This window comes from Podarcis bocagei, assembly GCF_964188305.1.
Source record: "Podarcis bocagei genome assembly, chromosome: 5".
NCBI lineage: Eukaryota > Metazoa > Chordata > Lepidosauria > Squamata > Lacertidae > Podarcis > Podarcis bocagei.
Genome location: NC_138129.1, coordinates 8,505,563 through 8,522,228, shown reverse-complemented (window position 1 = coordinate 8,522,228; position 16,666 = coordinate 8,505,563). Strand labels below are relative to the sequence as shown.

Below are 16,666 nucleotides of genomic sequence, written 5' to 3'. Positions count from 1 at the left end.
GTACACCCCCTTTAAAATCCACAATATTTGGATGACTTCTTGCTCTTCCTGCTCAGTTCCTCCTCGTATTGGCTCCGTCTCTCCTGCATTAAACACACCTGTGTTCCATTGTATGCCAGGATTAGACCCTACCCCTCCTCCTGTTCTGAAGAGAGGAGAGGCGCAAAAACCTTCTCCTTATGACTGAGCACCAGTGGCTGATGTAGATGTGTGTGTGTTTTCCCCCACAGGTGGGGGTCTGGTGGGGAAACATGTTGGGTTTTTTGACTACGTGCCATTCTGTGCAGCTTCACACCGAGTCAATTAAGAGTTGGCCAAAGGCCAAGGATGACTGGGCAGAGAGGAGTTATTCTGCCTAGAGATAGGAGACCTTGGATATAGCTCTACCATTGGTTGAGGTCTCACACAGGCATGATGACTTATGACCTAATGACTGGAGTGTGTGTTGGTCAGTGTGGTGTTCTGAGAGTCGTTTGGAGTTTGTTAAGAGAGAGCTAGTAAAGATCCGTTTCTGTTCTTGTATATAGTAACTTGTAGGTAAAGGTAAAGGTAAAGGGACCCCTGACCATTAGGTCCAGTCGTGACCGACTTTGGAGTTGCAGCGCTCATCTCACTTTATTGGCCGAGGGAGCCGGCGTACAGCTTCCGGGTCATGTGGCCAGCATGACCAAGCCGCTTCTGGAGAACCAGAGCAGCGCACGGAAACGCTGTTTACCTTCCCGGTGGAGTGGTACCTATTTATCTACTTGCACTTTGACGTGCTTTCGAACTGCTAGGTTGGCAGGAGCAGGGACCGAGCAACGGGAGCTCACCCTGTCGCAGGGATTTGAACCGCCGACCTTCTGATCAGCAAGTCCTAGGCTTTGTGGTTTAACCCACAGCGCCACCCGCTCTTCATGAGCGACAGTTAAATGGGCCTGTCCCCAGATCCTGCCCTTCCTCTCTTCCCATGAGATGTAGTAATGGGCACCAGCTTGGACGGCTCTTGCACTCATGTCCTGTTTGCAGGCTTTCCTTGGGCGTCTCGTTGGCCACTGTGAGAACAAGATGCCGGCCCTGAGAGGAGTTTGGCCTGATCCAGCTCTTCTTAGTCTCTTATCCTGCAATGCCAATTGAACAAATATGGCATGGAGATCACATGTCGAGAGTCGGAGTCTGTTTTTATCACAGAAGCCCAAAGCCTGCTCCTCTACCCTCCCAAGGTGTGTGCATGTTTCGGTTCAATAGAGGTCGCTTTCTCCGTACGAAATTTGCGAGGTTTAAAGGGAGGAGGAGGAGGAAAGAGGAAGCTGCTCCTTTCATTCCGGGTTCTCATAGTTTGTGAAACTCTGGAGCTGCCCTCGGAGCTGCTTGAAGTCTGGCCTCTCTTTTGGGTTCAGGTCCCAGCATGCGCACATGATGTTGTACATTGTGGCAGGGCAGTTGAGAGGGCAGTGCATCCGGAAACCGGTCTGGACGTGCTTGAAAACTTCACTGTTGGTCATACCTGCAAAGAGCGAGGAAAATGATAATGTTAATACAGTCATACCTCATGTTACGTTTGCTTCATGTTACGGTCTTTCAGGTTATGCCCTGCGGTCCCGCTTGCGCATGCGCAGAAGAGCTAAATCGCGCTTCGCGTATGCGCACAAGGGCCAAATTGTGCTGCACACCTGTGCAGATATGGTGCTTCAGGTTGCACTCTTTTCATGTTGCGAGCAGGCCTCCAGAATGGATCCTGTTTGCAACCAAAGGTACCACTGCAGTAATAATAATAATAATAATAATAATAATAATAATAATAATAATAATAATAATAAGTGTAGCTGCATTTAAAATGCAGCAGGTGCTGCTGAATTAACATTATATTTTTTAAATGATCATCAATTTATTTTTATTTTTATTATTGTTCAAGAATTAAGAATTACAGTTGCAAAATCACCCAGTTACAAATTAACAAATTCAAATCCTGTGTTTATCAAATTACCGTACTTTTCGCTACATAAGAAGCATCTGACCATAAGACGCACTTAGTTTATAGAGGGGGAATGCAAGAAAAAAATATTCTTTAAATATTTCTTGTTTCCTTGCAACCAGCGCCTTTGTTGTTTCCCAAGCATATAAATATTCATTTATTTCATGCGTGCAATCCTTCCAGCTAGAAGGGCTGAATTAACACTATAAATCTTGTAGCCTAAGACTAACATGGCTATGCATTCATCATAGAATCATAGAAGAGACCCCAAAGCTCATCTAGTCCAACCCAGGAATCTCAATTAAAGCATCCATGACAGATGACCATCCAATCTCTGCTTAAAAGCCTCCGGCTGGGGCAGGTCCTGTGCTGTCTCCGCTGCCAAAATGACTTGCAGAAGGGCCGTAGCTCAGGGATAGAGAAGCTACCCTGGTTCTGCCTCTGTAAGGCTGGGAATGTGCCCTGCCGGGAAACATCAACAGCCTCTGCCAGTCAGTGCTGGCAGCACTGAGCTGGGAGGACCTGTGGTCTGGCTCAGTATAAAGCAGTTTCCTCGGTTCCTACGATGCCCCGGATCTCAAACGCACCAGGATACGGGTTCTGGCCAAGGGTCATGATTTCATACAGGAGAATTCCAAAGGACCAAACGTCGGATTTGACGGAGTAGCGGCCGTGGGAAAGGGCTTCCGGTGCCGTCCATTTGTAGGGGACGTTGTGGGAGTAAGATTCGTAAACGTTGTCCTGCGAGAACAGAAGAACAACATGTATGTATAACAACAACCCACTGAACACTGAACAGTTGTGCACTTTTATTATTAACTGCATGAGCCACAGAATTCAGCAAAACTTGGTGTCATATTGGTGCAGAATTCTTTTTTTTTTAAAGCACACAGCAAACTCCAGCCGGGGCACAACCTATTTTTATTTACTGTCAACACTCCCCAAGCCTCAAGAAAATTCCTTTTTGTTTTTGTATATATTTGTAATTAAAGTTTCTGTTTTACAATTTAAAGTACTCATTTTTACATCCTTAAGATATCAAGGTCTTCCCTTCTTCTCTTTCCGTGGTTCATTTTACATATCATAAATCCCTGCATATTTTACGAAAACTATACCATTCAGTATTCCATTACTACATCCATCAAAACCTATTTACACTGTTAAATTTATCTTAATGCTGCCGGTGTTTTCAGCTGCACAAAGGTATTTCCCATATATTCAATAAACGTTTCCCAATCTTCTCTAAACGTATGTTCTTCTTGTTCTCTTATTCTATATGTTAAGTCTGCAAGCTGTGCATATTCTGTCAGCTTGAGTTGCCATCCTTCTTTGGTTGGGACCTCACTTGTTTTCCATTTTGGGGCTAACAAAACACAGGCCGCAGTAGTGGCATACATAAACAACCTTTTTTGACACCTGGGGATTTCAGTCTGAATTATCCTCAACAGAAAGGATTCAGGGGTTGTTGGTTTTTTTTTGGGGGGGGGGAAGTACTTTTGAACATTTTTTTCAATTCATTATGGATCATTTCCGAGTTCCCTTTTACCCTTTTACAAGTCCACCGCCTCAAGAGAATACCTTGATCAGCCTGGCCATCCCAAAATCTCCCACTTTGCAGATGTTGTTCTCTCCGACCAGAATGTTCCTGGCAGCGAGGTCTCGGTGGATGAATTTCTGCATCTCCAGGTAGCACATGCCATCTGCAACCTGGGACGCCATGTCCACCAGCTCTGCTATATGCAGGTGCTCCCCTTCGGAACCTGGAAGTAAACATAGAGGCGCATTCCAGTTAGGACCTGTCTGCGTTTCTTCTGAAAGTTTTGCTTATCGTTTCCATAAGGAGAGCTTGCTGGATCATGCCAACGACCCGTTGCAGTCAGGCTGCTCCGTGGGGCCTCTGAGGACTCTGCCTGCCTCTTCCCACTCAGCCGCCCCACAGCTGACGGGCAGTCAGTGGGCGGACCGTTTGGGGCAGTGCGGAGCCTGCAGGCGCCCAAGCCACCTTGTCACTCGCCAGAGAGCCAAGGACAGGCAGAGCCAACTAATTGTGGATTTGCCTCCTCCGTCATCCTCTCTGCTGAGTTTTACAAGGGAAACACCGAGGCCTCAGGAGGAGGAAGCTGGTAGACAACACCACGCTTTGGATGGGTTGCAAGCAGGAAGGTGGGTGGGTAACGGGAAAACTGAAGTGGGTGTGGCAGTGCCCCATTTGCCCCTTTGGACCAGTATCCACTGCACAGCTGGAAAAGACCACAATAGCTCAAAAGCTAACATTCACATGTGACTTGTGGTCAGCACTCGTGATTTCAGGCAGAAGCAGGGCTTTACTTCCTGTTTGCCCCCCGTGGCTGCTCTAGCTCTGCCCTCCGATGACAAAGCATTGGGCTTCTCGTGAGCAGGGTCTTCACGCAAGCAGGACCCTCGGTTGTACTGGGTTCCCAGGCCTGTGGATCCCCTGTGTGGAAACACCTGTGGGGAGTTTCCCCAGCAGACAAGCACCCTCGACACGTGAGCATCAGAAGGTGGCAACACGGTGTCAGAAGTGGAGAGAGAATTACTGTCCCACTCAGGAAACTGTGAGAGCCCTACCTGCGAGGAATGCAGGAAGCGGGTTACGGTGAAGGAAGCACCTTGTGTAAAGGTCTCACCTCGGAGGAATTCTAAGAGGTTCCCTTTGCTCATGATCTCCGTGATGATGTACACGGGGTCCCCACGAGTCGAGATGGCGTAGAGCGAGAGGATGTGCTTGTGCCTCAGCTTCTTCATCGCCTCAATTTCGTTTTTGAACATGTCCTGGTACGTCAGATCAGCTGCCGGGGATGGGAGGGAAGCAAACACATAGAATCACAGAACTGTAGAGTTGGAAGGGACCCTGAGGGTCATCTAGAACAACCCCCGCGATTCAGGAATCTTGCCCCCAGTCGTCCCTGAGTAGGCTCGAACCACCAACCTTCTCATCAACCTATTACACTGACTATTGTCGCACTTGTAAAGGAAAGTGTAGTGAGCCTTTTCAAGGTCTGAAAACTTTGCACTGTCAAGAGGCAACTTAGGGATATATTTTTTGGCTGAAGAAGGGTGAATGGGAGTTTTTTCATGTTTGAGGTTTTATTGTGTTTATAATGTTTTGTTGATCACCAACAAAGGTTCATTTGCCAACAAAGGTCTGTATAGTTCAAGCTGTGGTTTTCCCAGTAGTGATGCATGGAAGTGAGAGCTGGACCATAAAGAAGGCTGATCGCCAAAGAATTGATGCTTTGGGATTATGGTGCTGGAGGAGACTCTTGAGAGTTCCATGGACTGCAAGAAGATCAAACCTCTCCATTCTGAAGGAAATCAGCCCTGAGTGCTCACCGGAAGGACAGATCCTGAAGCTGAGGCTCCAAGACTGAGGCCACCTCATGAGAAGAGAAGACTCCCTGGAAAAGTCCCTGATGTTGGGAAAGATGGAGGGCACAAGGAGAAGAGGACGACAGAGGACGAGATGGTGGGACAGTGTTCTCGAAGCTACCAGCATGAGTTTGACCAAACTGCGGGAGGCAGTGGAAGACAGAAGTGCCTGGCGTGCTCTGGTCCAGGGGGTCACGAAGAGTTGGACATGACTAAATGACTAAACAACAACCATATTTTGTTGGGAGCCACCCAGATTGGCTGGGTGCAACACAGACAGATGGGCGGCATATGAACAACAACAACAAGGAACCCAAATCACTAATCTGGATGCTTCTCTTTGGACCAGCTGATGTTTCCAGGGCCTCTTCAACATCGACCTGGCATGATAAAGGCAGCTTCCCTTGCTCTTGTGCGAAGCCGAACTCTCACCTCTGGGGAGCACTTTGATCGCAACTCTGACTCTGTCCTTCCAGTATCCTTCATAGACTTCTCCAAAGTAACCTGCGCCCAGTTTCCGGGCAAGGCGGAACTCTTCCTTTGGCCTCTCCCAGTCGTCCCAGTGCGGCATCGCCGTGGGCTCTTGCTGGAGTCAAAAGAAAAGAAACGGCAAGACTAAGGTTCACCCAGAGGACTAATGAAACTGTTAAGTTGTGGGTGAGCATATCAGACGACACAGCGATTCTTCAAACAGCTCTTGTTTATTCACAGGCCAGAACTGAACTGAAGGGTTCAGCCAGCCTGCTTAAATAGAGCTCCAGTACAACGTAACTGTAACAACTTTCTAAAACTATCCAATCACTGAACGTCACTTTCGATCCCTTATTTGCATAACTATCTACAGTATCCCCCTGCTGGCCCAGGGTGAGAACTTCAGTATGTAACAGTAACCCTAAAGACTTCCAAAACTTTCCTGCTCAAGTTCTTAGAACGATTGAGTTGGAAGTTATTCCAAGAATCATCTCATCCTACCTCCTGCACGGAGGAATTTCAGCTAAAGCATCCCTGACTGATGGCCATCTTTCTGTGAACTCTGTCGGTTTCACCTTATGGTTACAGGCCCAGGGTGACAGAGCTTTGGGGTGCACGGGCACCCATAGCCGCTATAGCTAGTGAATGTTAGAAATTGATAAATTGTAGAATTTAGATAATATTTTGAGTATTATTATTATTATTATTAATTCAACTTATACACCACCCTATACCTGGAGGTCTCAGGGTGGTTAACAACAAGACCACAACATATAAAATCAAACCAAAAACAGTACAGTGGTACCTCGGGTTACATAGTCTTCAGGTTACAGACTCCGCTAACCCAGAAATAGTACCTCGGGTTAAGAACTTTGCTTCAGGATGAGAACAGAAATCGCGCTCCAGTGGCGCGGCGGCAGCAGGAGGCCCCATTAGCTAAAGTGGTGCTTCAGGTTAAGAACAGTTTCAGGTTAAGAACGGACCTCTGGAACCAATTAAGTACTTAACCCGAGGTACCACTGTAACTCAATAATGCCCCCCCCCAAGCCACATTCTAAAAGAGTGTTGGATGTCAATGAGATCAACCAAAGGCCTAGTTAAAAAGGAACGTTTTTGCCTGGCGTCTAAAGGTGTACAGTGGTACCTCGGGTTAAGAACTTAATTCGTTCTGGAGGTCCGTTCTTAACCTGAAACTGTTCTTAACCTGAGGCACCACTTTAGCTAATGGGGCCTCCCGCTGCCGCTGTGCCGCCACTGTGCGATTTCTGTTCACATCCTGAGGTAAAGTTCTTGACCCGAGGTACTATTTCTGGGTTAGCGGAGACTGTAACCCGAAGCATCTGTAACCCGAGGTACCACTGTATAATGAAGGCGCCAGGCAAACGTCCCTGGGGAGAGCATTCTATAGATGGGGAGCCACTGCAGAGAAGGCCCCGTTCTCGTGTTGCCACCCTCTGGACCTCTCGAGGAGGAGGCACATGCAGAAGGGCCTTGGGTGATGATCTCTGGGTTCGGGTAGGTTCATATGGGAAGATGCCAGACGCCTTTAAAATACAGGTTGAATTTCTTTTCGGGAGATGCCATTCAGAAGACATGGAGAACAAGGTGTCAGGTCATTAAAGGACATTTAACCTTCTCGCCCTCACTTCCGTTTGCTAACCGGGGCCGGCCAAATGCGTCTGCAGTTGCAAATTTGGACTTACCTTGTAGCACGGGGTCAAGAGCCGCAGCCCATGGGTGAGCGCTTTCTCTTTGTAATACTCGACCAGGGAGTGCAGATCTGGGAAGGAGCGTGTGGCGTTCATGTAGTAAGCTCCCTGGTCGTTGCGCAAGATCTTGTAGTGCCTCACCAGTGACTCATCTCGGACTGTGAAAACGCGGAAAGGAGAGTCAGAGAAAGAGGGAACAATGCAGAAAGGGGGAGGGGAAGCAGGGGAAACACCCAAATCATTACAGGTTGTTATCTTCCTGTTCCCGTAAGTGCCCTGCTGCAAACTGGGCAGGCTGCCAGCTCCCACACAGTTCTGTTCAGTACAGGATCTGCTGTGTTTCATACCCGAGTGTGGGAGAGGCTTTGGGCAAATGTTCCTCCACATCTGATATTTTAACGCAGCAGCTAGACTGGTGACTGGGAGCGGCTGCCGAGACCACAGAACACCAGTCTTGAAAGACCTACATTGGCTCCCAGTACATTTCCGAGCACAATTCAAAGTGTTGGTGCTGACGTTTAAAGCTCTAAACGGCCTCGGCCCAGGATACCTGAAGGAGCGTCTCCACCCCCATTGTTCTGCCCGGACACTGAGGTCCAGCACCGAGGGCCTTCTGGCGGTTCCTTCACTGAGAGAAGCCATGTTACAGGGAACCAGGCAGAGGGCCTTCTCGGTGGTGGCGCCCGCCCTGTGGAACGCCCTCCCATCAGATGTCAAAGAGATAAACAACTACCTGACATTTAGAAGACATCTGAAGGCAGCCCTGTTCAAGGAAGTTTTTAATGTGTGACATTCTAATGTATTTTTAATCTTTGTTGGAAGCTGCCCAGAGTGGCTGGGGAAACCCAACCAGATGGGCGGGGTACAAAAATTATTATTATTATTATTATTATTATTATTATTATTATTATTATTATTATTATTATTATTATTAAACCCTGCATTGCAGGGGGTTGGACTAAATGACCCTCAGGGTCCTTTCCAACTCTACAATTCTAGGATTAAACAACCTGGAAACAAGTTGCTTAAAGGACCTTTGGCTCCAGCATAAACCTGCCCAGATATTGAGATTGCGCTCAGAGGATCTGCTAGGACTAGGTCATAGGAGACAGGGTCTATTCCAGGGGTAGGCAACCTAAGGCCCGTGGGCTGGATGTGGCCCAATCACCTTCTAAATCTGGCCCGTGGACGGTCCGTGAATCAGCATGTTTGGACGTGAGTAGAAGAAGAAGAGTTTGGATTTGATATCCCACTTTCTCACTACCCGAAGGCGTCTCAAAGCGACTAACATTCTCCTTTCCCTTCCTCCCCCACAACAAACACGCTGTAAGGTGAGTGAGGCTGAGAGACTTCAGAGAAGTGTGACTGGCCCAAGGTCACCCAGCAGCTGCAAGTGGAGGAGCGGGGAATCGAACCCGGTTCACCAGATTACGAGTCTACCGCTCTTAACCACCACACTGGCTCTCCAGAGTAGAATGTGTGCTTTTATTTAAAATGCATCTCTGGGCTACAGTGGTACCTCAGGTTACATACACCTCAGGTTACATACGCTTCAGGTTACAGACTCCGCTAACCCAGAAATATTACCCTGGGTTAAGAACTTTGCTTCAGGATGAGAACAGAAATCGCGCAGCAGCAGTGCGGCGGCAGCGGGAAGCCCCATTAGCTAAAGTGGTGCTTCAGGTTAAGAACAGTTTCAGGTTAAGAACAGACCTCCAGAACGAATTAAGTACTTAACCCGAGGTACCGCTGTATCTGTGGGGCAAAGGAATTTGTTCATTCTCCCCACCACCACCACCAATATAGTCCGGCCCACCACATGATCTGAGGTACAGTGGATCGGCCCACAGCTAAAAAGGGTTGAAAAAGGTTGTCTATTCCACCACAGAATCTGATCTTTGGAACTCCTCGCACAAGGAGTTTCCCCCCGACACCATTGTTAGTTTCTTTTGGGCAACTTTTGGATGACAACTTTTCTTTTAAAAATGACCAGGTCTTTGTTTCGTTTTTCGTTTCCGTTTTGCCTTTGTTTTATGCTGGATTTTCGACAGCCTACTCTGTCCTGTTTATGAGGATTCCTATTCTGTTCCATTCTATATTAAAACTTGTAAGCTGCCGTGGCAGAAGAATCACCAAGAAATGGTAGTAATGAACGGTTAGCAGAAATCTTATTGCCGATGTCTCTGGCGTAAATCGCTGCAGGGCTTCTTGCAGTGGCGAGCGATATATACGTTTAACAAAATGAAAACCCAGCTCTCTAAGAAAATTACTAGGAGGGTCTTCTCCTTTGCAGCTGGTCACTCAAGTTGGAAAGGTAGGAAGTGAAAAACACTTACCTGACAAAACATACTCGGCCCCCTTTTTCTCGCTGATACGGATTAGGAAGGCTCCGACCTTGTTCTCTTCTGACATCAGCCGGTGGACTGTTTCAGAACGGGAAATCTGCCCAAAGAACCACCTACAGAAGGAACAATTTTTAAAAATTGCTTTCCTTTCAAGGAAGAAGGGTTGCAGTTCAGCGGTAGAGCAACTCCCAACGAGGTCATAGAAACGAGAAACAGTAATTTTATGGCAATGAATCGAAAGGTTACTGCTTGTTAGGATAGGGCATAGCCAGTGGCGTAGCGTGGGTTGTCAGCACCCAGGGCAAGGAAAGTAATTTGCGCCCCTTAACCCGTGGATTTGCGCCCCCTAACCCTAACCCCCAGGTGTTGCGCCCGGTGCGGCCAGCCCCCCCCCCCTGCACCCTCCACGCTACGCCACTGGGCATAGCTCTGCATTTTCTCTGCCAAACCCTACACCAAAGGAGAAATGGACATAAACCTGATATCAGGAACCACAAGACAGAGAAACTAGTAGGAGAACACTTCAGTCTCCCAGGACATTCTATACAAGATCTCAAAGTAACTGTCTTATTATCAAAGAATTTCAGAAATAGACTGGAAAGAGAAGTTGCTGAATTGCAACTTATTACCAAACTTAAAACCACGGAGAGACCTGGTCTGAATAGGGACATTGGATTCTTATCTCATTATACACAACAAAGCTATTTTTAGCCATCTCACCCCTTGATTTTTCCTGTAAGACCAATTGCAGTCATTAACAACGGCCTTGGTCCTGTATACCTGAAGGAGCGTCTCCACCCCCATCGTTCAGCCCGGACACTGAGATCCAGCGCCAAGGGCCTTCTGGTGGCTCTCTCGTTGCGAGAAGTAAGGTTACAGGGAACCAGACAGAGGGCCTTCTTGGTAGTGGCGCCCGCCCTGTGGAACACCCTCCCTTCAGATGTGAAGGAAATAAGCAGCTATCCTATCTTTAAAAGACATCTGAAGGCAGCCCTGTTTAGGGAAGTTTTTAATATTTAATGCTGTACTGCTTTTAACACTCGATTGGGAGCCGCCCAGAGTGGCTGGGGGAACTCAGCCAGATTGGTGGGGATAAATAATATATTATTATTATTATTATTATTATTATTATTATTATTATTATTATTATTATTATTATTATTATATTATTATTATTATTATTATTATTATTATTTAACAGTCCAACATGTTTACCACACCTATCAGCCAATCACCCATTCCCACCACCCTTCTCAGTAATACCCCTCCCCACCCTCTCACTATATATAAGGGTCTGGTGACTTCTGTTTCAGTGTATCTGAAGAAGTGGGCATGCACACGAAAGCTCATACCAATACAGGAGGTGCTTGGGTTGTGAACGTGATCCGTGCGGGATGCACGTTTGCAACCTGCAGCGTTTGCAACCCACAGCGGTGCGTCTGCGCATGCGCCGGTTGCGATTTGGTGCTTCTGCGCATGCGCAACGCCCGAAACCCCGAAATAACCCTTTCCGGTACTTCTGGGTTTCGGTGGGTCCGTAACCCGAAAAAACACAGCCTGAAGCGTCTGTAACCTGAGATATGACTGTAACTAACTTGGTTGGTCTTTAAGGTGCTACTGGAAGGAATTTTTTATTTTAAAAAAGAGATAACAGTATGATTGAGGGGCACAGACATTTTAAAAATGAGAAACCTGAACCACAGGCAGTTGCACTGGAGAGCTTTTTCCTCCTTCCCAGCTCTGTGGTTCAATGTGCAGGTGTGGTCCAAAAAGGCAAATCCAGTACTGGGGACATGCAGAAAGATGAGAAGAGTCTGCTGGACAGGCTAATGGTCCCATTTATTCCACCATCCTGCACTCACAGCAGCCACCCAGATGTCAGATGCAGGAACTTAGCACAAATGCCCTCTCTCTCCTGCGGTTTCCAGGAACTGGCATTCAGAAATACTACTTCCTCCTACTACGGAGTCATCAATAGCTAGCAGTCTTCAATAGCCCTCTCTTCTTAAGAAAGTGCGCTCCATAGTTTTCCTCTATGCACGGCATGCAGCAGATTCTGCAACCGCCAGCACAAAAGCAGGTGCAGAACCCACATCCCTGGGAGCGGCCGCAGCTTTATTTCCAACCCTGCGTTTAGAGCAAGCTTTTTTCCTCCTTTGCCTGAAAAGGCAAGCCTTAAAGTTATAGTAAGCAACCCTACATTTCTTACAAAAGCAGAGACATCACCTTGCCAACAAAGGCCCGTACAGTGGTGCCCCGCAAGACGAAATTAATTCGTTCCGCAATTTTTGTCGTCTAGCGAATTTTTCGTCTTGCGAAGCACGGTTTCCCATAGGAATGCATTGAAAATCAATTAATGCGTTCCTAGGGAAACCGCTTGCCAGGCTGGCGGTGCGGAGAAGGGCTTTTCTCCGCACCGCAAGCCTTCAGGACAGGTACGGGAACAGAGGGGAAGGCGCGCAGCGCTTTCCCTCTGTTCCCGGGGCTTGCGTGGGAGGAGGGTTTTTCCTCCCCACCGCCAACATTCAGAACAGCATTCTGAATGTTGGCGGTGGGAAGGAAAACCCTTCTCCCACCCCAAGTCTTCAGGACAGCCATCCGAAGGCTGGCGCGGGGAGAAGGTCTCTCCGCCCCCCCCCCACGCCAGGCTTCGGTGCATCCTTCAGAGGCTGCTGCCATAGTCACGCGTCACTTCTCCAGCTGGGAGAGGGTCGCGGGGGGCTGGTTTAGCCCCGCGCGCGCTCTCCCGGCTGGAGAGGTGACGGGCGCCTATGGAGGCTCCTGCCATAGGCGCGCGTCACTTCTCCAGCTGGGAGAGGGTCGCGGGGGGCTGGTTTAGCCCCGCGCGCGCTCTCCTGGCTGGAGAGGTGACGGGCGCCTATGGAGGTTCCTATGGAGCTGTTCCTGGAACAGCTTTCCGAAGTGGGGCGGCTGGGGCAGGTGACCCCGCCCCCCGCCCCACTTCGGAACAGCTGCAAAAGACGTCAGGGGGAAGCGGGGAAGCGAAGCGCTTCGCTTCCCGCTTCCCCCGGACCTCTTCTGAAGCAAGGGGCTGGGGGGAGATCGCGATCTCCCCCCAGCCCCTTGCTTCAGAAGAGGTCCGGGGGAAGCGGGGAAGCGAAGTGCTTCGCTTCCCCGCTTCCCCCGACGTCTTTTGCAGCAAGGGGCTGCAGGGAGATCGCTATCTCCCCCCAGCCCCTTGCTTCAGAAGAGGTCCGGGGGAAGCGGGGAAGCGAAGCGCTTCGCTTCCCCGCTTCCCCCGACGTCTTTTGCAGCAAGGGGCTGCAGGGAGATCGCGATCTCCCCCCAGCCCCTTGCTTCAGAAGAGGTCCGGGGGAAGCGGGGAAGCGAAGTGCTTCGCTTCCCCGCTTCCCCCGACGTCTTTTGCAGCAAGGGGCTGCAGGGAGATCGCTATCTCCCCCCAGCCCCTTGCTTCAGAAGAGGTCCGGGGGAAGCGGGGAAGCGAAGCGCTTCGCTTCCCCGCTTCCCCCGACGTCTTTTGCAGCAAGGGGCTGCAGGGAGATCGCTATCTCCCCCCATCCCCTTGCTTCAGAAGAGGTCCGGGGGAAGCGGGGAAGCGAAGCGCTTCGCTTCCCCGCTTTATCCGACGTCTTTTGCAGCAAGGGGCTGCAGGGAGATCGCTATCTCCCCCCATCCCCTTGCTTCAGAAGAGGTCCGGGGGAAGCGGGGAAGCGAAGCGCTTCGCTTCCCCGCTTCCCCCGGACGTCTTTTGCAGCAAGGGGCTGCAGGGAGATCGCTATCTCCCCGCAGCCCCTTGCTTCAAAAGAGAAGACCCGCTGTCCCCGGGGCAAGCTTCGTTTTGCGAAGCAAGCCCATAGGGGAATTCGTCTTGCGAGGCAAATCGCGGACGAAAAAACCTTTCGTCTAGCGAGTTTTTTGTCTTGCGAGGCGTTCGTCTTGCGGGGCACTACTGTATAGTTAAAGCTATGGTTTTCCCAGTAGTGATGTGTGGAAGTGAGAGCTGGACCACAAAGAAGGCTGATCGCCGAAGAATTGATGCTTTCGAATTATGGTGCTGGAGGAGACTCTTGAGAGTCCCATGGACTGCAAGAAGATCAAACCTCTCCATTCTGAAGGAAATCAGCCCTGAGTGCTGACTGGAAGGACAGATCCTGAAGCTGAGGCTCCTATACTTTGGCCACCTCCTGAGAAGAGAAGACTCCCTGGAAAAGACCCTGATGTTGGGAAAGATGGAGGGCACAAGGAGAAGGGGACGACAGAGGACGAGATGGTGGGACAGTGTTCTCGAAGCTACCAGCATGAGTTTGACCAAACTGCAGGAGGCAGTGGAAGACAGGAGTGCCTGGCGTGCTCTGGTCCAGGGGGTCACAAAGAGTCAGACACGACTAAACGACTAAACAACAACAAAGCAATCTTACAAGGCTGGAATGAAGACAGGAGATAATGTATGGGTGAAATTGCAGTCTCCTCCTGTGCTTCACCGTCTCCTCACAAGGCTCTGCCAAAGCAGGAAGAGGGAATGCATGTTTTGGGCTTTTGTTTTGCATGTGAAATCAAATGAATCCATCAAATCTGCATATCAAATCAATCTGGCTTTTGCGATCCCAGAATCGGGAAGTGGGTTAAGTGCCTGTCCACATTTCGGTTTAATGCAGGTTGTAAACCTCTCGTGTGCGTCTTTTTAATTTCCCATCATCCATGTAGCTCCCAGACCCCCAACTACTGCTGCCCAACACTCTTTCCAAATTCCCTGGGCCACTGATGTATCTACCCAAATCAGATTTTCAAAGCATGGGGAACCTCTGGGTTTAGGGAGCAGAAAGTGTTGTGCAGCGCTTGCTGGAGGAGAAAGCAAGGGGAAATTGTAGGATGAGAAAGAGGTTCCCGATCCACATTAAGTCAAGGTATTGTGGGGACCCTAATTCCAAAGCACTCAATGCCCAGATTTCATCTCTATGCTGCATTTTTAACACTTTTAAAACTGGCTGGGGATATTTGCAGACGTGTACTTACGGCTCTGCCTCCATAGTCTCCTGCTTGGCCAAGTAGTTGTAAGGCACATAGCCTTCTTCGTAACCCGTACGGGACGGATCCAGCTTCTTGGCCCACCACCACTCTCCTTTCTTCTCGATCACTTGGAAGAGATCTCCAGCCCGGAAGCTCAGTTCTGTCTCCGTCATGGCTTTGAAGTCCCACAGGCTGGTGTAAAGGCAGTTCCTGGCTCTCCATGGTGGCGCAGGCTTGGAACTCATGGTGTCAAGGCAGGCAAGCTGAAGGCTAGAGCCGATTAATGGCCTGTGTGGGTGAAATCTTATGCCTCTGTAGAAAATCACCCCCACCACACACTGCGCAAATCCAGGTTCGTTCTGGCCACAAATCCTTTTCAAAGGCCCATCGCCTGCTACAAACCTCCGCGGGTGAACCTTCGGAAAGCCTTTGCAAATCTTGCGGAGTTGCCTTTTATCTGCACCAGATCAGGTGGAGGCTGCCAAGGAAGGCTTTGCGAGAAAAACCTTCCCCACTTCCTCTTTATAAGGAAGAACGAGAGAAAGAGAGAGAGAGAGAGCAATAACCTGTCCCTTGCCCTGCCCTGTTGTTGTTCCTTCAACAGAAGAGGAAGGAGGAGGCGGTGAAAGAGAAAGAGAACGCTCGGATTCCCTTCTCCGAGACTGGGGCTCCGGATGCAAATCCCGACGCCTCGTGGCTTCTCGGCGTCTGAGTCAGCCTTTGGGAGATGGGCTAAGCGGGGAGGCCTATCCCGTTTCGCTGCCCGAGGCGACATGGGACCGTGCCAACGCTGCCAAAGCTTTGCTCAGACGGTTGTGTGAGATCTAGCAAGATCTCTGGGGATTCTTGCGAGCTCTCGCCAGAAGCCGCTGCTATACGACCCCGACAGCGATGGCAGGGGAGAGTGGACACCTGCGAGACACACAGAAAGTTAACAGCCAAAGGCCTGGTGAAAGAGGAATGTTTTTGCCTGGCTCCTGAAGATCTACAACAATGGTGCCAAGCGAGTCTCCCAGGGGAGAGCATTCCATAGGTGTGTGACACACCCACACCAGGGCCGGCCCACCCATGAGGCAAAGTGAGGCGACTGCCTCAGTTGGCGGGATCCACAGGGACAGCAGATCTCGATGCAGATCTGTCCCCCATTTCTGATTGTAGATCTTCACTTACCCCTTCTTCCCTGGTGGGGAGAAGGACCCCGTTTTGTGGTTAGCCTCAGGTGCCAAAATGTCTCTTTGCCATACCTGGTTTCACACCTTGAATCCAAACAGGCCTTTTCTGCGGTGGCTCCGTGCCTGGAAAAAAAACCAAGCACTGGTCTGATTAACATTTTATGGTTTTCAAAAATGTGTTTGTGGTAAGGGGGTGGTTTGTTTGTTTTTGTTTCTATTCACATTTTGTATTTTTCTGTTGCGATCTGCCCTGGAATCTTCGGGTGAAGGGTATGTATGCAAATCCTAATAGAAAATAATAATAACAACTTCAGAAGTCTCCTTCATCACTTCTATTGTTTTGATGTGAATTCTTTCTTCCCAAAAGTAACCCAACACGAGGTTCTCCCGGAGGCTAAAGGAAGATGCATGGGATTTTCCTCTTCAAGGGCAGAGAGAGGATCTCATGTCGGATTTCCCCTCCACGTGCTGTGGAAACTCCCATGGCCTGATGACGTCAGAGCTCCAGGCCTGAAAAGGGGGCGTGTGCCAGAGACGAGTCTGGGGAAGACCAGGAGAAAGTTGGGATCCAGGTATTTCCCAATCCAACACGCCAACGCACCGACACAAATTTCAGCTAACCCTGAGTGCTGGTGC

At 49.5% G+C, this 16,666-nt stretch overlaps 1 protein-coding gene across 1 annotated transcript; it reads right to left on the bottom strand.

The window, feature by feature from the left end:
• Positions 1 to 713: 713 nt before the first annotated feature.
• PTK6 (protein tyrosine kinase 6) lies at positions 714 to 16,115 on the bottom strand. The gene is given in 10 exon segments (XM_081196624.1): positions 714 to 1,486; positions 2,542 to 2,695; positions 3,533 to 3,714; positions 4,603 to 4,764; positions 5,777 to 5,930; positions 7,519 to 7,682; positions 9,861 to 9,982; positions 14,865 to 15,128; positions 16,029 to 16,096; positions 16,098 to 16,115. Coding segments are annotated over 10 exon segments (1,461 nt in total). The 5' UTR covers positions 16,101 to 16,115; the 3' UTR covers positions 714 to 1,298.
• Positions 16,116 to 16,666: the final 551 nt, after the last annotated feature.